The 24,162-nt window shown below is 31.9% G+C and overlaps 1 protein-coding gene and 1 pseudogene across 4 annotated transcripts; both read left to right on the top strand.

Annotated features, from left to right (window-relative positions):
- The first annotated feature begins 5,944 nt into the window (after window positions 1-5,944).
- Window positions 5,945-10,622, top strand: LOC120204434 (annotated as a pseudogene).
- A 4,804-nt stretch (window positions 10,623-15,426) lies between these two features.
- Window positions 15,427-21,495, top strand: LOC120204433 (5'-nucleotidase domain-containing protein 4-like). Of its 4 annotated transcripts, XM_039204530.1 has the most exons (18): window positions 15,645-15,785; window positions 15,992-16,076; window positions 16,641-16,960; window positions 17,062-17,139; window positions 17,267-17,487; window positions 17,841-17,933; window positions 18,129-18,212; window positions 18,495-18,640; window positions 18,740-18,855; window positions 18,942-19,004; window positions 19,114-19,167; window positions 19,369-19,426; window positions 19,951-20,027; window positions 20,203-20,273; window positions 20,465-20,525; window positions 20,617-20,676; window positions 20,824-20,886; window positions 21,192-21,495. In XM_039204530.1, exons 3-18 carry the CDS (start codon window positions 16,691-16,693, stop codon window positions 21,312-21,314), a joined length of 1,638 nt encoding a protein of 545 aa, XP_039060461.1. In that variant the 5' UTR covers window positions 15,645-15,785; window positions 15,992-16,076; window positions 16,641-16,690; the 3' UTR covers window positions 21,315-21,495. The 4 variants fall into 4 exon arrangements, with proteins under 4 accessions (XP_039060458.1, XP_039060459.1, XP_039060460.1 ...); XM_039204527.1 differs by lacking the exon at window positions 15,992-16,076 and having other exon boundaries at window positions 15,427-15,785; XM_039204528.1 differs by lacking the exon at window positions 15,992-16,076 and having other exon boundaries at window positions 15,431-15,785; window positions 18,495-18,611; window positions 18,729-18,855.
- Window positions 21,496-24,162: the final 2,667 nt, after the last annotated feature.

The following is a 24,162-nucleotide window of genomic DNA, read 5'->3' as shown; positions in this document are numbered from 1 at the left end:
CCTTTTTTAATGGAAAAAATATTATATTGAACGCGTTGGCAATGCCTGTGAGGGTTCACGTCGGAATCCCCGTTGGAAATTGCCACGTCAATCATTATCTTATTTGCTTTTTCACTTTATAATTCTTCTTTTGGTAAACTACACATTTAATACCTAATTTATTACTTTTATTCCGTTTTTATACCTAAACTTTTTTTTTTTCAAATTCATACTTAACATTTAGTTTAAGTTTCATTTTGATATCATGCATTAAAAATTCAACGATGATGTTGACGTGTCATCAAAAGGTAATGACACATCATCATTGAAAAAAAATGACACATTGTCAATTCTATTAATTTTCTAACAACGAGATACAAAATTTAAACATAAATTAAATGTTATGTATGATTTTAAAAAAAGTAAAATTTGGGTACTAAAAAGGAATAAAAAATAGTTTAAATACTAAATATGAAATTTACCCTTCTATTTTTTATTTTCTTTATTTTATCTCGGTATTGTTGTATGGACATATACTTTGGATTAGAACTTTGACCATAAAGCTTATCGTTGACTCCCAATAGTCGCTCAATGCTTGCCTTTTCCATGCATACTTGGGGTTAACTTCATCATGCACCCTTAAACTATAGGAGAATTTTTATATTAGTCCTTTAATTTCAAAACATTCTAATTAAGCCGTCAAATTAATGTGTTCCTATCAATTTAGTTGTATCTTTACTGTTATTCGCCGATTTAAGTATGACGTGTTTAAAAATATTATGAATCTATATGTTTAAAAAAATAATCATGTCAAATTCAAACGAATTTAATGTTAAAGCTGATGGATAAACTAAAACAAATTATTATATTTTAGTTTAAAAATGCGGTATGTAACACATAATATGGGAGTGTATATATATATATTTAACCCATCAATTGACTCTAAGGGGGTGTTTGGATGGAGGAATGTGGGATTCTCATAGGAATTGAATTCACATTCCCCCGTTTGGTTAGCCCGAGAATCTCATTCCCGGTAATGTAAGATTACCAATAGTGGATTTTTTTAGGTATATTACAGGGAATGTCATTACCTCCATTTTCTTAGGTATTGTTGGATTACCAACGTTTTGGACTAAAATGTCCTTAATTTTTTTTCTTTCAAAAATATCATTCTTCTGTCATTGAATAATAAAAATTCTACGAATGTTAAATTACAAATTTATTCTTAAACTATTTTAGATTTACAAAAGAGGTCTATAATTAAAATTTTATATGAAGTTCAGGGGTTAAAAAATTTACCCTTTCATTAAATATTTTTTTATTTTCAATTTTGTAAAAAAAAATTATATAAATTTTATGAATTTAAATTTTTAAAGAAAATATATAAATATTTTTCAACTTGTTAAAAAAACAAATATATAATAAGGACAATTTGGTCAAATATACATTCCAATAATCTTTTATTCTTTTAATCAAACATGATAATCTTACATTCCTGCTAAGCCAACCAAACACAAAATACAACATTCCCGATAATGATCTTATTCCCTAGTAATCTTACATTCCCACTAGTAATTTTACATTCCGTGAACCAAACACACCCTAATTGTAAAAGGGAAAATTATTCTCCTTAGAGGTACTAAGTTCGAGCAGATGCGTTTGTAGGATATATATACATTACCAATAGATTAAAAAAATTCTGAACAAAAACTACCTTATAATTACTTCATACTATTCAAAAATAAAAACACAAACAATCCAATTGAAATTTCTAAAGTTACAAATCCAAGATGACAACCCCTGATTGGATGAGAGAAAATGTGGGCCAAAAGAAAGAAACCCCCTTAAAATTAGCTGACCCTTTTTTTCCATATGTAATGGGGTAAGGGGGAGGTATGATAGTAGGCTGCCCCCAACGCCAGGTTGAGAGCAGCTTCCGTGGAGACATCCGAATTATGAAATGCCCTCCGTAGGACTCGATCCCACGACCACAAGGTTAAGAGCCTTGTGCTCTACCAACTGAGCTGGACGGGCATTTACCCCCTTGATATATTCAATCCCAAAAAAACAAAATAAAAATTAAGAGGTCTAATTGTGGTTTTAATCTCTCTATTATGTGGACATTGACATAATTTGATATTATACTTTAATAATATTATTAGAGTTAATTATAATATATGTTCTCAAATTATGATTATCATTTTAAATTGATTTCTAAACTTTTGAATGTTTAAGTACCAAAAATCAAATTTTTAATAGCCCTCAAACTTTTGAGTATTCCAATTCCATTCTTAAACTACTAGTATATGCTAATCACATCTCATATTAATAGAATCATTATAAAAAGTGTTAATTATCATGTAAACATTGATGTGTATTATGTGATAATATGATGTGTCACAGAGGATAATTAATGTTGCATCATGTCCTCTCAAACCATTATTTAGAATGAAACTGAAAAGTTCTTTGGTTTTTGTTTTTGTTCCCTCAATATATTGTAATTCTTTATACACATCAAAGTTAAATCGACATTTTATTTAAACTTAATATTAATTATTTATCGTTAATGTCACATCATATTGTTACATGCATCAATGTTTACATGACAGTTAACCATTTGTATAACACTTTTATTAATAAGGATGTGATTAGTATATGATGTTAGTTTGAGGATAAAATTAAGATATTAAAAGTTTATGGACCAATTTAGAATGAAGGTTATAGTTTGAAGATGAAATTGAAATGTTTAAAAGTTTGGACATTAATTCAGAATGAGAGTCATAGTTTGAGGAGGATAAAATTAGAATGTTAAAAATTTTGAAGACCAATTTAGAATGAATGTCATAGTTTGGGAATGAAATTATAATATTTGAAAAATTAGAGACTAATTTATGATAAAAATCATAGTTTGAGGATGCAACTGGTATACTCAAAAGTTTCAAGACCAATTTAAAAATAATCATTGCTTAGAAATAAAATTTAAAAATTTAAAAATTTAAAAATGAATTTAAAACAAAGATCATAATTTGATTTTGTGTATCATAAATACCTTACATTATTACAAGTCCAAATTTGTAATATTATGAGTTTGTTGTCGTTAAAATTAGGGTCGTGGGCAAGGCCCTCAAACTCGTGAAATTTTATTTTGGCCCTTAAAATTCTTTAATTTTTTTAATTAGGCCCTTTCAAATATTTTGAAGTTTTTCTTATAAATATTAATTAATTAATTCGGAATACTTTTTATGGTTTATGACTTTTTTTTATTAATCTGAGATCCCTACGAATATATTGAATCTTTACAGTCCAACAGTATCATCGTGAAGCGTTGGACGTATCACAGCAGGAGGAGTAACAATAAAGTAGAAACAAGACTATTAAAACTTGCACTCTTAGCTAAAGCATCTACCATCCCGACGAATATTTCGAATCTTTACAATCCATTGACGTTGCTGGAGTTACAAAAAGTGTTCATTTGAAGATTAGTGACCTTTGTAGTCATTACCAAGGATATGAGGAGTTTCTAAGTTATCAACTTCAAGAATGATCTGCCTGAAACCAGCATCCCAAGCCATTTTGAAATCAATAATAGCACCTCAAAGTTCGGCATCGACCATCGAGTAAACACCAATGAATTTGCTGAACCCAAACTTCCAAGAACCCGAAGAGTCCCGAGCAACGCCACCATAGGAAGCGAATTCATCTGTCTCGCGACGCGCACCTTTTTTGTGGTGTCATTCAACTGGTTTTCTTCTATTTTCATTTTCAAATTCACAACTTTAATTGAAAGTTTAGAATATTTAATATTAGAATTTATTTCGATTGATTTGTTGGTGATTAAGAAGAAAAAGGCTGTGGCTTATTGAGCTTGGTGGTTGATCTTCGTCGATATAGCATTTTATTTTTTTATTATAATTTTTAATTAATAATAATCATTAACTTTTTTAATAAAAAATGAATATATCAAAATTATTTAAGAGGTTACAAATATAGGGTAGACTAACTTACGTTCTCGTTATTTTTTAAATCAATCAAAATATACAAACTAATCACTAAAGAGTATAATAAGACCATACAAGGATAGATTACAAACTCAACTAAATAACTTAAACAGATGATAGATTACAAACAAACATTAGTATCGACGATGAAAGAAAAACATCATCAACACTAACATAAAAAAACATATAACAATATGCTACATTGACAACTTTATTTTATAACAACTGAACAACCTATCTTTAGTGATTGTTAGTGCCTATCAGTAAAATAAAATCAATTTGAGTGTTTAAAGTAGGAATAGAAATAAAATATGTTACAAAATAGACAAAATTATCCATAGTGATTGTTAGTGCCTATCAGTAAAAGAAGATTAATAAGATGACATCAAATTCAACCCTGAAAAAATATAAAACATGCTATAAGAACAAACAAAAATATGTTACAAAATAGACAAAATTATCCATAGTTTCCATATAAAAAGAACACTAATAAAATAATTTAAACATGTAAAATAAAAATATATTAATGGCAAAATCTTGTGAAAGAGAGAGAAAATGTAAAATAAATCACAAAGTCCAATTTTGCATTTTATTCTACGCCAACTTTCACCTTGTCTCTGAACATATTTCTAATGTTTGTTTACCTATATGCAAAAGAATAGTAGTAGGAAGCAACACAAATAAAAGTTCATTACTGTCCATGTATTAAATAATAATTTATTATATTATAATAAATAATATTTTTAATAAAATGATTATATGTTAGATTATTGTAAAAAACATATACAGTAAGTTTAAAATTTTGAGTTTCTTTCGTATAAAGAAAGGTTCTAAACATTTGTTAATCCTTTTATCTACATATTGATAGAATTATGATTTTACAAAATCTTATTTTTATTAGTACAGTGCTTGTGTATAGCTTTTATAAAACATAATAATATATAAAATAAGTTATATTATTTTTAATAAATTAAACAAACAACAAACATATAATACGTGAACTAGTAGTTAATCAAAAACAAACGATTACATTTTAAATACACATAATGCCTAATGAACTAAACAAATAAACTTGGTTTATATGTTCTTTCGGTGTTCCATTCTAACAAGCGACAAGATCGAATGTATAATTATCTCACGTAATTTTGTTACTGTTTAAAACGATAATTTAAAGTTTTATTTTACTTTTATTCGTCATATAATTAAGGTTGCATGAAAATTGAATCAATTATATGTGTCTATTTTTTCCCTCCCGGTTCCAAGGTTTCGCCTTGATTAATCCGGACCAACCCACGTCGCACACCTGACTTTGGTGGGTGGGTCTCCTAAAAAGGATTTTATACATATACAATGACTCAAACTCGAGACATTACTTAAGGGATATCAAGCTGCTTACCACTTGAACCAACCTTTGTTGGTGAATCAATTATATTAAAATGATAATAAATTTACATGTTAATATAATATTTAAAGCTATTTAAAATTTTTCACATAATCACTTTAATATAGGAACTAACAATTTACAACTTTGGGTCTATTAGTGATATTATAAAAGTAAAAGGATTAAATTAAAATAAAAAGATTAACAGAAAGGACTAAAACCAAAATTAACCCAAATGAAATAAAAACCATAGTGAAAAGAAGATTTCTACTGTTTGATTGATCATGAAACATATTCAATGAGGTTACGTGAAACGAAACGAAATGATTCCTTATTTTTCTATAATTACTATGGCAAATTTGTTGTTTACCCGAGAGGGCATTCACGACCGAGGCACAACCTTTCTTCCACGTCAATGGATCAATCATAAAAGTCCATCCACCATTGAAGCAAAAATCTGGTTCAAACACTCATTGCTTGCTGCGTTAGTAATGATAATTAAGTGAAGGCGTTAGAATCTTTTAGAGTTCGTTGAAAGGTCGAGTTTCATTTAATAGCTCCGGTGGATAGTGAAAGCGACGCAATATTGGCAAAAGGTCCGGCGGTTCGGCAAAAAAAAAATTCCGTCATTAATGGCATCCGACCCTCTCTCTTAAAGGCTCGTGCCATCATTCACTCTTTTTCCTTTTTCTCTAGAAACAAACAACTGCCCTTTTTAGCCTGTTAGCTACTTAGCTTAATCTCGAAGATTAGCGTTTGTAAATCTTACGTCTTTGCTGTTTTTGAACTTATACACATGCAGTTCAAATTAATCTTTTTTATTGGTAAGTTATTAATTTTGGGTCGGCGGTAACAAAGGAACAACATCGAGTGCAGAATCATAGCTCGTGATTGGAGGTAAGAATTTACGAAGAGGAAGAAGAAGAAAATTCAACTTTCCCTTTTTTTCATTTGATAGTAATGGTATTGGAGAACATAGAAATCTTACAGTTCTATTTTTATTTGTATTATTTTCAGATACTTAGCCGTTAAAGTGCTTCATGAGGATTAATTAGCTTTCAAATTACCAATGGAAGCTCAAAGAAATGTGCTACCAATCTTATTTTTAGCTGTAATATTGTTCTTGCTCCAGTGCGTGTTACCTCAGAGAGTTGCGATAAGTTCCCAAATCGAACGGCGGGCATTGCTCGACCTTCGGTCGTCGTTGGGACTCCGAGAGAAAGAATGGCCGATCAAGGCTGACCCTTGCACATCTTGGCTCGGCGTCCAATGTCTAAACGGCACCGTCAGGAACATCATCGTTTCCGGTTTAAGAAGAACCAGACTCGGACGGCTGAGTCCCCGGTTCAATGTCGATTCTTTGGTTAATTTGACCCAATTAGTTTCTTTCAATGCTTCCGGGTTCCCGCTCCCCGGGTCAATACCCGATTTGTTCGGAAGTCAGTTGGCTCATCTCGAGGTTCTTGATCTCCGATCATGCAGTGTCTCTGGTTCGATCCCCGCTTCACTCGGCAACTCGAGTCGACTCGCTTCTTTGTATCTTGGTAATAACAATATCGCTGGTTCTATTCCTTTGGCACTGGGACAGTTAAGCAACTCAAAATTTCTTGATCTTTCGGGAAATTCGCTTACTGGGTCAATTCCTTCAAGTTTTGGGTCTCTTGCAAACATTGAAAGGCTTGAACTTGCTTCAAATTACTTATCTGGGTCAATTCCTCCTGGTTTAGGTTCTTTAAAAGGTCTTGAAGTCTTTAATGTCTCGGATAATAATCTCTCTGGTTCAATTCCTTCTCAACTTAGTAATCTTTCTAGGTTGCTTGAGCTTGATCTTAGTAAGAATTCTTTGTATGGGTCGTTGCCTGAGGAATTTAAGATGTTAAAAAGTTTACAAAAGATGGTGATTGAGGACAACATGCTAGATGGACCTCTGCCTATTGATTTGTTTTCAAGTCTTATCCAGTTGCAAGTTGTGGATTTGAGTGGTAATAAACTTGATGGTGTTCTTCATGGTACATTTTGGTCAATGCCTAATTTGCGCTTCTTCGATGTATCGAGCAACAATTTTACAGGTCCTGTACCTGCTCTTAGTTCTAATCACACTGTTTCTATGGCTGCTGTGTTTAATCTGTCGAATAATTTCCTTTATGGAACTTTGAAATTTTCACTTGGGAGGTTCAAATCCATTGATATAACGGGTAACTATTTTCAAGATAAGGTAGTTGACAACAGTGGAAGAAATGCCACTGTTGATAGGAATTGCCTTCAAGCACTGAACCAGAGGAGTTCGGATGATTGTAGGCTGTTTTATACAGAAAGAGGGCTAAGTTTTGATAATTTTGGGGAAGGAAACAAAATACGACCACGCGCTGCAGAAGCTCGTTTCGAGAGCCGAAAAAGATGGATATTTATTTTGGCAGGAGTATTAGGTGGAATTTGCTTCATCATAATTTTGGTATTGGTGCTAGTACTGCTCTTGAGACGGTATGATAAGGGCATTAGGAATCAAAGAGGGAGTGGCAATATAGGGCCAGTTCCAGAAGGAGATAGCCCTCAACTTCCTAAAGATTCTACAAATGTAGATGGCTCTGGAGATCCATTTACATACGAGCAGTTGCTACAAGCAACTGGTAAATTTTGTGGGACGAATCTTATTAACCATGGCCACTCGGGGGACTTATTTCGTGGTGTCTTGGAAGGTGGTATCCCTGTGGTCATCAAAAAGATCGATTTAAGCTCTTTCAAGAAAGAACTGTACATGACAGGAATGGATTTATTCAGAAAGCTTTCTCACGCAAGATTCGTCCCTCTCTTGGGGCATTGCTTGGAGCATGAAACTGACAAGCTTTTGGTCTACAAGTATATGCCAAATGGGGATTTGGCCAATTCATTTTACAGGGCTACCAACTCAGATGATGATAGTTTAAAGTCCCTGGATTGGATTACAAGGTTGAAAGTAGCTACTGGAGCTGCTGAAGGGCACTAACCCTCCCCTTGTTCACAGGTACTGGATGCTAGAAACTATAAATCTCAAAATTTGGGACTAGAATGTGAATCTATATAATAGCATTTTGAATTTGTTGCTCACTTTATCTTTCAACTAGCTTTATGGTTTCCTTTTCAATATCATTCTTTAATGCTGTATTACTTTTGTGGTTAAAGGGATGTTCAAGCAAGCAGTATCCTTCTTGATGATAAATTTGAAGTGAGACTTGGAAGCTTGAGTGAAGTTCATGTCCAGGATGGGGATACACAACAAAATGTGCTCACGAGATTGCTTTGGAAGCCACAGTATGTATTATATACAAGTCACTCTCCTTTTACCCTTTTCAAGCCATATATTTGCCAGGATGGTTTTAGTAGTTTATATATCCCTTTCTTTAGTACTTTATATATCCGTTCGTTTTTTTAAAAAATCAATTATATTTATTGTCTGTCTTTTGCCTGTGGTTTGTCTATTCTTTTTCGGTCATCTTTGTTGCAATTGCTTTTTAAATATATGGCTTTTATCTTATGATGAAAGGACCGGGTATCATATTGCTTTGCATGCTCCTTTTAACTTAGACAATTTGATACGAAAGAGCCACGGAATATGGCCTAGCGATGTGTAAACTAGCACTTTTGATGCTAAAGATGACTTTTCTTGTCAGATGGACCAGTTCCATATATGATGTTGAATAATATAATCTCACTATTTGTGCTCCCTTTCATTTGCCAGATTTAGTCTTCAACTTCGGTTTATTGTATTAGCACTGTTTAAAAATTTATATCGATGGTGATCAGCCAGTTATACTGGATAAGAATTATAAACTATAAAATCACAAATTCTTTCCAAGGGCATTGGTGTAATGGAATAGGATAACTGAGGAAAATATCTCAGCACATGGATGCAACTTTGAAATTCAATATCGATGTGACCTCATTAGATGTAAATTAATATGCATATGAGCAAGGGACAAGTTCTCTTTTCTGTTATTGTATATTTCGTTCGAAGATATAATGAAATCCCCTTTGTGATGTGCAGGACCTCTGAGCCAGGCCCCTCGGGTTCAGGTATGTAAAAGTTCGATTTCGTGGTTGTTAATATTCACTAGGCTGGGGATTCACTTCATTGATTATCATTTATGCGTATCTTTCAATCACTAAAACTACAAGCTTTTTAAAAAAAAGAAACACCAAAACAAATATATCCTTTGTTTGAAAATGATCCAATTTGCATGTGGAACTATGAGTTATCCTTGAAAATTATAGTCGGGTGTGGAGATTCTGAAATATTAAAACTGTATGTTTTAATATTGAAAGTAAATTATAATTCTTATATGATTCTTTGGAAATGGACAGGCTCTACTTCAGCTACTTGCACTTATGACGTGTATTGTTTCGGAAAGGTATTATTAGAGCTTATAACAGGGAAGCTTGGCATTAGTAAAGCAGAAGATGCATTTACGAAGGAGTGGCTAGAGCAAACCTTGCCTTGCATCAGCATATATGAAAAGGAATTGGTGACTAAGATCATTGATCCATCATTGATTGTAGATGAGGATCTATTGGAAGAGGTATGGGCAATGGCTATTGTTGCAAGGTCATGCCTTACCCCAAAGGCTTCAAAAAGACCCTCAATGAAACATATACTTAAAGCGTTGGAAAACCCTTTGAAAGTGGTAAGGGAGGAGAGTTTCAACTCTGTGAGGCTAAGAACAACTTCATCAAGGCGATCTTGGAGCTCTGCGTTCTTTGGTAGTTGGCGGCAGAGCTCATCAGAGAGTGACACCATTTCAGGCCACCAAAATATAGAGGGTTTTAGTGGTTTCAGACGGTCAGGTAGAGTAGGGTCTCATGGCAGCGGTGGTATCGAGCACTCATCTTCACGTAAAAGGTTATCAAATGAAATTTTTCCTGAACCGGTCGAAATACAAGACATTGAGAGGTTAGATGAAAACTAGTTGATAGAAATAGTGTTTGCTAGTGTGTTAATGAATTTTAAAGGGCTTATGTTAAGTGCCTGCTCGAACATTGAATCCCCATTGTTTCTAGTCAAACACCCTCAGGTTCGAAGGTATTCTTAGGAAGAAATCTTATGGGCGATCCCGTCTGGTGGAGCTGATGCCTAACCACAGCCGAAGCCGGCCATGGAGATGAGAGGGTATACTATCCAGGGAGTGAGATTTTTTTGATATTTCGGAGCTTGTTTTGTAGTTAATTTATTAAAACAACCAAGCAATTGTTCATTGTAATTGGCACCCTCTTGCAATCCGGTCATACACACGGTGTAAATTGCAGAAGATTCGTACCACATCGGTCATAAACTGGTAATATGCTGTAAGTTTCATTTTCATAAAAATGATGTCTTCTTGGCACAGCCGTTTCAGTCCATTTCTGATAATATTGTGTATAAACCAATTTCGATTAGTGCATATTTTTAATAGTTTAAATTAATTTTAAAAGAGAATGTTATTATTATAAGAGGATTCAAGTTTGAACGATGTTTGTAGGGTTAAAAAAGATTGATTTTGACAATGATTAAAAAAGATTTTGAACATATATTATATTGTAAACAAATTAGACTATCCAAATAAAAAAGTAATTTAAAAATAATTTATTTATTTTCTTATAATTACATTAAAATATTGTAATTTTAAAACTTATATCTGTATATAACATATTTATACCTATGTAATTGATGTATTATACATGAATATATAATATTGAAATTATTTGACGTAGATTTCTAGCTAGAGAAATTATTTATTACAGTTTTAGTAGAGTTTTTAGGTTTCATAAGAAACGTCTCTTTACTTTAACTAATATTTGAAAAAAAGTTAATTATACTAGACATCCTCAAACTATGACTTATATTTTAAATTATTCTTTAAACTCTAAACTATTTTAAAAAAATATCAAAATATCAATCAAGTCCTTTGGATACAATGTCATCAATTTGGGCATTACATTAGATCTATCGTGAAACATATCAATAGAATATTTAGTTCAATTGACATTGTTGTTACTGTAATACCTAAAGAGAACAAAGATTTAAATGAATTTTAGTGTGTATTATCTTTCAATTTATAGGTAAACTGGAACAAAGTTTAAATATTTTAGATGTTATATTAATATATATATTTATATTTATCCTATAAAAAATTTATTTCTAATTTTTTAAAAAGAATAAATGACACTTCAAAACTTTAATTAAGGTTGATAAATATTATTAATGAAATTGTGCAATGCATGGTATGTCTTGCTTACGAAGCTATGGTGTACAAATCACATAAAACATTCTTTTGAAGTAGTGGAAGCATATTGAAGGCCTTCACTACATCAAGGAAGTATCTTTTAAAATTAAAAATAGAATAAAAATAAATCCCATCCATGTTTTATTTGTAATTTGAGTATAATTAAAGTTAGCTAAGCCTCCACTGCGCTTAATTTGTTCTTAAAGTGCCTTTATGTAACTTCGTGAATCACGATTGTTTTTCATTTTTTCTTTATAGAAAAGGAATAAAATAAAAAGTAATAATTAAACAGTGATCAAAATAAAGAAAATTAAAACTATAGGATTAAATTGCAAAATATCTATATAAATAGTCATAATTCAAAATATTATGAAATATAAATACTATTAGTGTAATTTAACCATAATTAATAATTTGGGATCAAAATAAAAATTATTAAAATTATAGGGGCTAAATAGGTTATTTTACCTTAAATATTTACTAATAAGGCTAATGACTAAAATAAAATAAAAACAAAATTAAAATGTGCATAAATTGATTTCAGTGACCAAATTGCAAAGTTACAAAATAAGAGGGACTGCGGACATAATTTTTCCATGCTGAAAATTACACAGAGATCCCTCTCCAAAACGACGTCGTTTGGGGAGGGATTTAAATACTCCCAAACCGGCCCTAAAGGCCAAATTTTTCATTTTTTTCATTTTGGCCTCTCTTCTCTCTAGGAGAGAGAAGCTCTCCATTCTCTCTATAATTCCCTCGCCGGAGGGAAGCCGACCATCGTCCGATAGCCATCCTCAAAACAACGACAGCCGCCCACGATGTCCGAAATTTACAAACTTATCCCAAATCAAAGCCCCAGTTACCCTAAAGCCAAATCTGGGATTATCTTAGCCTAAAACCCTACCAAACTTCATAGATCTAGTTTTTTTACCTTCGATATTTCGTTTCTACGACGGCGCGGCGCGTGGATGCTCTGATGACCGTGTAGTTTCCTCGGTAAGGTTCTCTTTTTTTTCTTCTTCTTTTGTTTCGCTGTTTGGATGTTGTGTTTCTCTGTTTTTCGTTGTTGTTGTTGTTTGGGTTGTTGCTGTGTTGCTTTTTTCTTCTTGTTTTTGCAGGGGATGGCATTTTATAGGCCTCGATGATACTGCTCTTAGACCGGTCACAAGAGTAGCCCTCGGTGAGTCACCGAAGCTACGGTGGTGACTCACCATAGGGCATTGATGTGTGTGGCCGTCCTAGTGTCTTCTGGAGGCTTCGGTTGAGGCGGCAACGGCTAGATGAAGCTCTTGGAGGCGGCAGTCGGCGTAGACCCTAGGGTGTAATGAAACCCTAGGATTTCTGCTGGATCATATGTGGCTGTTAGATCTCTCCAGATCCAACTGTTGATGGTGTTAGCTACTGAAAGCTGAGATGATAAAAACCCTAATCGGGTTTGGGTCCTATTAGGTTGTCTGAGCCAGATCGGGTCTAAACCGGGTCAATTACATTTGTAAATGGGCCTCTGGGTCTACTATTGTTAATTGGGCCAGTAATGTTTATTTGTAATTATTATTATTTAATAATAATAATAATAAAAATAAAATAAAATAAAAATGGACAACAAATTAATGTATACATATTCTATGATATTTAATTATTTATAACCAAGAGTATCAATACTCTAGCTTGAGGTATCAATATTAAAATGACATACTAGAATTTCATACACTATTAGATGTTGTTATTGTCTAAGAAAATATCGATACTAAATGAACAATATTGATACTTGTCTTTAAAAAATCTTAATTTTTAAGGCATGTTCATACAATATCGATACTAAAACTCAGAAAATTCAAAAATAAGGTTATGAAAATCACTCTAAACACAAATTTTGAAACCTTAACTGGTTTTTAAAGGTTTTGAGATTATTATTTGGACATTCATTGCCATTGTTACAATTTTATAATGACAAAAGCCGTAAAAATTATCATATGCATGATTACCACCAAAAAATACTTAATATGCAAGGTATCACATTTATGGGTTTCATGAAACATTTTAGAGTTAGAGGTGGTGCGAAATCAACAAAGGAAGCTCATTTGCTAATTTCCCACCATTTTTTCTCAATTCCTTCGGCTTTGAAAGTCTCTCCAACTTTTTTCTTTCTTTCTAATCAAACAAGCACGAAAAAGATTCACACATCAAACCAGGAATTAAGAGGAATAAAATTAAGGATTTAGAACGCAAAAATGAAGTAGAAATGATATAAGCTTTCAAAACTTGAAACCTTACAAAAACCTCTAAATAGGTTCACATTATCTTTTGGAGTAGATGATAATGTTTTTTTAAGCTCATGAAGTGTTGGAGATGGATCTTACGTATATTTTTAAATTTTAGATGAATGGTTAGAATAAGAAAGATGATCCTTTTTGTGCTCAAACTCTAGGATTTTGGGAGAGAAGAACAGAGAAAGAGGATGGAAAAGAGGAGATAGATGGGGTAAGTTCATGCAATCAACTTTTGTCTCCCCTCCCCACGTAAAATTAAGGAGAAGTCGACCTATTTTTCACAATATGATCTATTCAATCATTTGGTCTTTTCTCTCCTTTTAGTTCAAAAAACCATTTTTAATGTTTAATTGAGCTCAATTCTCACTTAATATAAATATAAATATATCAACTTTTTTTAAATTAAGACGAGGCCGAAGCCATAGCTTAAAGGTAAATTTTAACCCAATGAGCTTAAATACTCTAATAAATCTATATATTTTGGAATGTTTAGTGTTATTTTATTTTTTTTAATAATATTTAATATTTCATAATTTCTAAAATAATTTATAATATTTGGTCTTAAATAATTCAATTTTTATTAAAATTTTTAAAAATCAAAGATTGAATTGATTTTTTTATACCCTTACACCAAATGTATCGTATACTAATATTATCTAAAAATAGTGGACAGGATGTCATGAACATATCCAATTGCGCGGGGGGGGGGGGAACTTCTTTATGTTATCACGACAACATCACCGAAAGCAAATTACAGCCAGAAAATAATTCAAACAAGAAATATAAACTCTTAATTTTTTTTGAATAATTCAAGATTAGTATAAAATACTATATATTCAATTTTTTCTTAATCTATTAATAATACACATATGTATTTTTTTATAAAACCGAGGTGAATATAAGTAAATTATGTTTAAAGAATCTCAAACATTTAAAAATAAACGTTCGTACCTTACGTACGCGATGCTCGAACTTGAGATCTAATGATGACAAAAATATTTTAATCATTGAAATCGTTGAAAAACGTTATTTTTAATGTTAGTATTTATGATTATCTTGTTTGGTTAATATTATAAAAATAAATAATTAATAAACTTTTTGAGTGTTCTTAGTGATTAAAAGAAGTCTTATTTTTTCTTAAGATATTAGATTCGAGCAGCTACGTCTACAAAATAAATCGTCAATAATAAAAAAATTATGAACAAATACAACACTATAAAATGGTGAATAATTAACTTAATAATAAGGTACTTATATTATTTCTAAATTATAAAGGAAATAAGATTATATTAGGAAAAACAAAAAATGAATGAGCAGAAAATCCAGTAATTCACCGGGTTTGTCCGCTGTAAAATACAAAAGATGGGCTCAACTTTCATTGATGATCCACTAAACAAGTGACGACGGCACGTGTCACTTCATCGTCGTGGTTTTAGTATAATATTTTGGTGGGGTGGATTCGGAGAATTCAGAACAGAGGAATTGGATTCCCTCCCTTTTGATTCCTCTCTTCCACGTCCCACTAACCAACATGAATAATCCACTTTTGATTCCGATTACAGTTGTCTGTTTACTATTTTTCATTTTCCCTTTCCCCCAAACTAAGGAATTTGTTCAGTTTTAGTATTTGCCTGCGTCTCTTCATCTTCCTCTTGTTTTCCGTTGCAATCTCATTGCCAACTTGTACCCGGATATTTCCAATATTTTTCCTCATAGGAATCAGATTCCGGCTTTTTTTCAATTCCACTTAACTTCTTTGCTCACTCCTCCAGATGCCTATATAATTCCACCATGAGAATTCCCAAGAAGCCCGTTGCTTTTTGCCTCTCCATCTTCTCCCCCGACTTTCCCGCTCCCTGTTCCTCCCGTATTCTTCGCTTCTCCTCTGGATTTCCCGCCAAAATTAAACCCATCTACGCTGCAGGTTACTAGCTCATCTTTTTTTTTATTTTTTAATTTGTTCGTGTTGTTGCATTTATCATTTGCATTGTCGAGTTTCTCCCTTGGTTTGGTTATTGTGGTTGAGGTTAGGGAAGTTGTTTGTTTGATTTGGTGTAAACTTTGGGGAATAGAATGAAATTCATTTAGTTGGAACTGGATTAGTTTTGATTGGGAAAATTGGATTTTTAGGTGTTATTTGGCGCATATGTTGGAAGATTCTTAGGCTTGGAACTTAATGTGGTGCGCTGTTTGGTCTTTTGATTTGACTTCTGAGGTAAGATGTCAAGGTTTTTTGCCTAATTGTCTCCAGGAAATCTTACTGTTTATTTTCCTTAATGATTAACTTTTTTTCTTTTTCACGAGAAGGAAATATTATAATTTATACCTTAAAAATGTTATATAACTGTTCAGATTGAGTAGTAAGAAAGAAAAAATCTATCATGAAGCACTCGAGTTCATATTAATTTGTTCAGTGTAATGCGTTATGTATGATGCTATGTGCAACCAACTAATATGTGTAGTCTGGCTGGTTTGTATAATCTAAATCTTGAATTCTCATAAGAATCTAGTGCAATTGTTAAAGATGACATGAACTTTGAGTTTTGAATATGCCGCTGATTTTAATAATTAGGCTTTATGCTTTCGCAGTTAATAATCCCGATTGTTTATCATTAAAAGCAGAGTTATGTTCATTCTTCTTATGCACTGCGTGTAATATTCATTCTTTTAGGACATGATTCTGTGGTCGCATGAGACACGTGTTAACGGATCAGGAATTGGATTTGAGATCATTGTACCATTAATGCTAACCCCCTTTTATCCCTGCTAATCTATTCAGGGTTTAATCATTCAAACTCTCACTGTTCAAAGGACCATAGTGCTGGGACCATGCTAGGTGACAAAGCATCACAATCTCATCTCATGGCCAACAGAAATGGTGGTGAGGAACCGCGTGTATGGTCGTCACATGAAGGCGGATGTAAAATTGATATAGGGAAACAAATTTTCTGCAACAGGTCACTGAATATGAGGAATATTGTTGCTGTTGGCTTTGATATGGATTATACCTTAGCTCAATACAAACCTGAGACTTTTGAGTCTCTTGCTTATGAAGGCACAATCCAAAAATTGGTATATGATTTGGGCTATCCTCAAGAGGTTTGTCGACTTTCTACAATTGTAAATCCATATAACGAATAATATTGCCAAACTTTGAGTGATGTGTAGAGCCATGCTGATAGTGATAAAATTTCATGCAGTTACTAGCATGGACATTTGATTCAAAGTACATGGTTAGAGGGTTGGTTGTAGACAAAAAGAGAGGCAACATCTTGAAGGTTGAAATGTTCCTTTTCTGCTTTTGTTCTCCCTAGCCAGCTTGACTTAATAATTGTCTGTCTCTCTCTGACTATCTCCGACATCAACTGTGCTTAATGTCATCTGATGGTCATGTATTTTTAACAGATGGATCGACATAAGTATGTTAAAGTAGCATACCATGGGTTCAGAGGGTTGTCCAAGGAGGATAAAGTTGGTACCTATGGGAATACACTCATACGGGATTCTTTTGATGAGCCAGATTATGCCCTTATTGATACACTCTTTTCACTAGCTGAAGCATACATGTTTGCTCAACTTGTCGACTTTAAGGACAATAACCCTGGAAAAGTTCCGGAGGGAGTTGAGTAAGAATTTCAACTACTGCTTCTTCAATAATTTTATAACTCTTTTAGAAAAACTCAAATAATGTTTGGAGAGTTGCAGTCAATTGGGCTGTCATTTGTTTGCCAATTGCCGTTGGTGCGACAGGAAGTTACTGCATGCTACCAGAAGCTTTTAACATGATAATATTATGTTAGAAAGTAGCACATCTTGGTTGAATCTTTTCTATATAGTTGTTGAACAGTAATATAAAAAACATGCTCTGTGGTTTGATGCTTAATTATAAAATAAAGTGGGAACTTTTAGGTACTTAAATGCCGGTTCCTTTTATCAGGTTTTTATATTGAGCAATGCCTACTGTCAATGATGCTTTCAGTTATGCCTGCATGTACAAAGATGTTCGTGCTGCTGTTGATTTGTGCCACCGTGATGGAACTTTAAAGCAAATGGTTGCAAAGGATCCTAAAAGGTATGTTAGACAGTGACATTAATTTTTATAATTTTAGATTATGACTAAATTTAAGGATGGTTGTCATTCAATCCCTATTTGATTTAAAGGAACTGGCAAAATGGAGCTGCTTTTTCTTTGCTCGGACGTATTCTAATAGTGCATTTTGGAATTTTGGACCTTTTTTTGTTTAGTTGTTATCCATTTCATTGTCAGGTATATTAATGAGGACACCTCTATAGTACCATTGTTCAAAATGCTAAGGGATTCTGGCCGTTCAACATTCTTGGTGACAAACAGGTATGTATCTCTTTCTGATTTCAAATCTTAATTGTTTAGGCATGAAGAGTAGTATGGGTTTCGATGCAAATTCTTGTCCTTTTTTCGCATCAAAGGGAATTTGCCCAATGTTGGATGTTTTTGGCATGCATGCTATATATGGTTTCACTTTTGTAGTTGGTAGTTCTTGAGGTTTTTGCGTTTTAATAGAACGTGTGTATATATGCGTCTTTATATTATCATATGACTTCCATTTTCTGAAGGCTGTTTGAACAATCAGTTAATAATTGACATCTCTTTCAGTTTATGGGACTACACGAATATTGTAATGAACTTTCTCTGTGCGTCCCGTACATTGGATGGTAGTTCGACTTGCAATTTTGATTGGCTCCAATATTTTGATGTTGTCATCACTGGCAGGTTTAGTTTCATCCAAGCTCAACATACTGGTTATTAGTTTTAATCTTTCTTTTTATAAATATCTGTAACACTTGCTATCATCTTTTCTCCTTTGATTTCTGGCATTGAAGATGAAAGTAACCTTGCAGTGCAAAACCTGGCTTCTTCCATGAAGACAACCGTGCCAATATCTTTGAGGTTGAACCCGAATCTGGAATGCTTCTCAATACTGATAATGGAACTCCTATGCCCCAGGTTGGGTGAAATATGCTATTTTTATTCTGTATTCACTCAGCGGTACGACTTTGTCTTACGGTAAATTGATGATTTAAACATATATTTGGATAAAAGGTGGGAAATACATCACCAAATGTGTTATCAAAGGGATTAAACAAAAGTTGCCGAGTCTTCCAGGTATTCTGAATTTCTAATATTGGATATTGATAGATTTATCTTGTAGGGAAGTCAAAGGTAGAATTAGATATTATGAGATCACAACCAACACTTTATTTGACCTTGTCAGGGTGGCAATGTGGCTCATCTACATAAGTTGCTTTCTATAGAGTCAAGTTCGCAGGTGATCCTTTTTTTTCTTTTTGATGTGGTGAATCATAAATGACTTGTGGTCTTCATAAATTGTTTTATAGAGATCATTCTTGTCTTTGGCTTGTTGAATTCCACAGTAAATACTCTACATAATTTAGTCCCCAGGTCTACCTTAGAGTTTTTCGTTTTATGTTTTTCTTTGAAAGTCTAATTTGTTGCTTGCTTCTATTAGGTTCTTTATGTTGGTGACCATATCTACGGAGATATTTTGCGTAGCAAGAAGGTTCTTGGTATGAATTATATATTTATTCTTCATCCTCCTCCCTGTTTTCTGTTGCATTTAAATTAGTCATTGATGTTTAATATAATTGTGTGAGATTGACCTTTGAAGTTTGAACCTCTCTGAACGGGTGAATTAGTAATTCTAGGTTTATGGAATATAATGAGGTTTTGTAGTATGCACTATTATTAGACGGAATGTGCACTACAAGTATTAATTTTTTGTTTATTATTTTCCAAGGCTGCAACAATTCAATGAATTATATTAAACAGTTGAAAGGCAGAAATGTAACAAGAGCAATGCATCCACAATGCCTTGTGATATTTTCTCATGGTCTCAATGTATTATTGGGACTTAATCTTCCTTGTGTCATCAAAATATCTATACATATTTGTCATCATTATTTTCATTGATTGTTATGCTATGGTCACTGATGTTAAAATGAGCAAATATTGTAGCTTTATATCTGTATGTTAACATTTGTTTTTCTTTGGTGCATAACTGCTTTTAATTTTGTAATATACCTGTGATTAGGGTGGAGAACAATGCTCATTGTTCCGGAGCTTGAGAGGGAGATTGAATTGCTTTGGGAGTTCAGAGATACGCGAAAGGTGCGTTCTACATGTTGATATGATGCTAAATTGAGATGGTGTCATGGTCTTTCATTCTGCATCATATTATTTGGATAATATTGTGTAAAATTATAATTCATCAACAAGAATATGCTGTAATAACAATTAATTCCATAGCATGGATGATTTTAACAAGTGTTTTCTGGGAATTCAGCGATTAAGGTTGTTGAGGAATGAGCGTGATCTTGTCGAAGATCAAATTCATCATTTGACATGGTCTCTTAAGTAAGTGCTTATTTAATCAGTCAAAACATTCTACTATATGTAACCCTAGATTTGATCTTTTTGAATAATGTTGAATTTTCTAAAAACATTCTTCTATTAAGAGGATAAGGAAGAATTTTCTGCCTTGCTTGCGTATACTTGGATTTTGTTTTTGTTATTACTTTATTAAGAGTTGCATTCCTATGGTCCAGATTTGAGAGACTGTGTGATGATGAAAAACAGAAAATGACTTCAGCTCTGGGGGAACTGGAGGTTAGTCTATAAGTTCCGATCTATTTTATGTGTTGCCATATGAAAGATTTGAAGCATTCTTAGATTTTATGTTTAATGGTTTTCATAACAGTCTCAAAGGGATCAAGTGCGACTTGCTCATCAACAGGCTCAACGGGAGTGTCACCAAAAGGTGAATTTATTTCTTTTTCTTTTTCTTTTTCCCTTCTACATTTGGGTATTGTTTTAAGTTGCTTACAATGCTAATCAACCTAGATAGTGTAAGCAACCATCGAATCAACTGTACTAACAATGGTTGTTTTATCTATTCACATAATAGTTCCATAAGATCTGGGGACAACTCATGAAGACTGGCTACCAAAACTCTCGCTTTGCTCATCAGGTAAGTTGTAGACCTAACCATCCATCATCCATCTGATAGAGGTTTGTTACGACTTACCGACTGGCCGGTTACTCATTTCCTCCTCTGGTTCAAGCCTGGGAGGTACAACTTTGGATGATAAAACCTGAAGGATCCAGTAAGAACTCTTTTGAAAACAATACCGGCTTATGAGCACGGAGGGAATGAGAGTACTTGGTCAGTCCAGGGGTCGTGACATGGTTAGACTTGTGGAAGAATTTAGTATAAAGCTTGTAGATTGGTACATGTAGTAATTTGCCTTTACAATGTGTTGCGTGATGATGCAGGTGGAGAGATTTGCGTGTCTATACACTAGCCAAGTCTCCAACTTAAGCTTGTATTCCCCAGATAAATACTATAGACCAAGTGAAGATTTCATGCCACATGAATTTCATATTCTTCCACTGTGAAATAAATTCTTATTTGGAGGCTTAAAAACAAAGCCTCGACGTATTCTGCTATTCTTGCCCCTGCAATACTGTATTTAGTTTACTCATTTCTCTTATCTGTTGATTGGAAAGGTATATATCCTTCTACTTGTACTTCTACTCATGGGATCCCCATACAAAGTAGATGTATTTCTTTGAACGTCGAATATTTGTCTATGTATTTTAATTTAGGATAAACTACATTAGATATCATTGAACTTTTCCCATTGATCATTTTTTACCATTGAATTTTCAATTTGTAATGGTTAACAATTGTCGATGTGGCTGCTACATCAAAGGATTTACCACATCGGTGACATTCATTAACAGTTTCCATCTAATAATAGATCATTTTGTCTTAATATGAAACCTAGCGGATCAAAGTGCTCTAAAAATAACAGGAATCAAAATGATTATTCAGTCAAAAGTAATAAGTATATTTTTTGACATTATAACTTACTAAAATATAAAAATATTTGATGATATAAGTGAAAGCAAACTAATAATTGTACTTAAAAGTGTTTTTGACCCATTATAAAATTCAGATATTGAAAATATATATATATTAAAAGTTATGTTTACTATTTTTATAACTGAAAAATACTTTTTTAACTCTAAACGAAGTTTTAAAAAACAATAATTATAAACACCCTTAAACATAATAAGATTTTAAAAATTGAAATCTTAAATTTGTTTTACCCACTTCATTAAAACCTATTCATTAATTCCTGATGGAGCAACGAGCATACTGTTTCATGCCAATTGAGAAATGCAGTAAGTTTGGTCTAATGTAACAAGAAGACAAAAGAGCACCTGGAAGGCTGGAACCAAGACTAGGCTGCCCTTGTTTCTTTATTATTGCAATCAACTTGGCAGCCATCTACTACTATCTATTACTCAAAAGCAGATATTAGGACCTTCAAAAGAAGCAGCAAATATTAGGAGTTAGTTTTATATTTCACGTATATGAACTTTTAGATGTCTATAATACATAAATTGATCTCAGTAGTAAAATGAATATTTATTAAGTTGTTTATAAGATGTATGTTGTTCATATACTAAAAAAATTCTAAACATACATTAACTTATAATTTTCTCGGATTATTAAAAAAGAATCTATAATATTAAATCTATTTTTTTAAAATATTTTGCATATATATTATTCAATCTACTTTCAAAACTTTTGTTTTATAATATCTTTACATAGAATAGATTTTCTCACTAATTAAATTTGGATATTTAGCGCCGTTGGTTAAGTGGTACAATTGTAGTTTTAGGGTCTGTTTGTTTAGCTGTAATTGGTTTTTCAGAAAATGAATTACTGGAATTTGAATTACTGGAATTTGAATTACTGGAAAATGAATTACTGGAATTTGAATTCTGGAAAATGAATTACATTTCTGTAAAATGAATTACATTTCTGGAAAATGAATTACATTTATGGAAAACATCTGGAAAACGTTTTATGATGTTTGGAAGATGTTATTTAAACATTTTTTCGGTATATTTTAGTGAAATAAAATTTTATAAATTATATTAATTATTTATTAAAGTAATAGTACTATATTATATTTTAAAAATATTAATTAGTATATTTTAATATCTTTACTAAAATATTATTGAAATATATAAATAATATTATTCATTATTAAATATATAAAAAAATTATTATATATTATTAAAATAAAAATATAATATCTTATATTATTATAATATAATTGATTATTTTATATAATATTAAAAAATAATATTATATTATTATAAATATTAATAAATATATTTTAAATATTTTAATAATTAATATTTTGATGAAAATGATATTAAAATATTTTATTAATATTAAATTCATAAAATAAAATTATTTTGAGTATTTTTGCTTTAAAGTGAAAAGTTCGGAAAATGACTTACGGAAAATGAATCCGTAAGTCATTTTACAAAAAACACAAAGGAAATTCTGTTACTAGGAAAATGAATTACATTCCGGAAAACGAATTACGTGAAACAAACACGGAAAAACGTTTTTCGAAAAACGAATTACGTGAAATAAACACGGAAAAACATTTTCCGAAAAACGAATTACGTGAAACAAACACGGGAATTCGGAGAAAACCAATTCCGTAATTGGAAACAAACAGACCCTTAGTTCCTCTTTAAAAATTAGTCATTAAATTTAGTCCCGTTAAACAAAAGTACATTTTCAGCGCTCTAAAAATTATATTATAATTTTTAAATAATTTTAACACGTAATTATTTAGTTGTATTTTCAAATTTTTGACGTCCACTAAAAATTTCTAATTTTATTCCTAAAGATTGGCAGATAATTAAATTAATTTATATTAAAAAGTTCTAATTTAATACGACTAAATACCGAACCTCCCCATTCAATGCATTCATACTTTAAAATAGCACTGGGCCAAAAGGTCCAGAAGTTGCATCAAAAGGTTTTCTAGGCTGAAAAAAAAATCGATAGTAAATTATTTGAGTTTGATTCAATTAAATATTAATTAATATTAGATTGAGTTTGAATATAGCTTGAGTTTTTAATGAATCAAGACGAATTATTTGATACTAGACTCAAAAAATACACGAAAAACTTAAAAAATAATATCTTAAAATTTTATTTTTTAAATTAAATTATTAATCTTTTTAACTTTTTAAAATTCATTTTTTTATTTTAAGAATAATGGATATGATATTTGTGATTCTCACTCTACTTTAATAAATTGTTTTTTTAAGTTAAACTAGAAAACTTTTTTGTTGAATTCGAGTTCACGAATAATATTTTATAACTTAAATTTTATTTGATTTTTGTGTGTGTTGAGTCGAATTT

This window comes from Hibiscus syriacus, unplaced genomic scaffold (genome assembly GCF_006381635.1).
Source record: "Hibiscus syriacus cultivar Baekdansim isolate YM2019G1 unplaced genomic scaffold, ASM638163v2 tig00010895_pilon, whole genome shotgun sequence".
Classification (NCBI taxonomy): domain Eukaryota; kingdom Viridiplantae; phylum Streptophyta; class Magnoliopsida; order Malvales; family Malvaceae; genus Hibiscus; species Hibiscus syriacus.
The sequence above is the reverse complement of the archived record's forward strand: the minus strand, read 5'-3'. Positions and strand labels throughout refer to the sequence as shown.

What these genes read in the sequence shown, in the direction of transcription:
- LOC120204433 (XM_039204527.1), top strand. Translation starts at nt 15,653, where the DNA reads ATGAGAATTCCCAAGAAGCCCGTTGCTTTTTGCCTCTCCATCTTCTCC. An exon ending in AAAGTTCCGGAGGGAGTTGA is followed by an intron (nt 17,488 to 17,840) that starts GTAAGAATTTCA and finishes TGATGCTTTCAG; the next exon opens with TTATGCCTGCATGTACAAAG. An exon ending in CTATAGAGTCAAGTTCGCAG is followed by an intron (nt 19,168 to 19,368) that starts GTGATCCTTTTT and finishes TGCTTCTATTAG; the next exon opens with GTTCTTTATGTTGGTGACCA.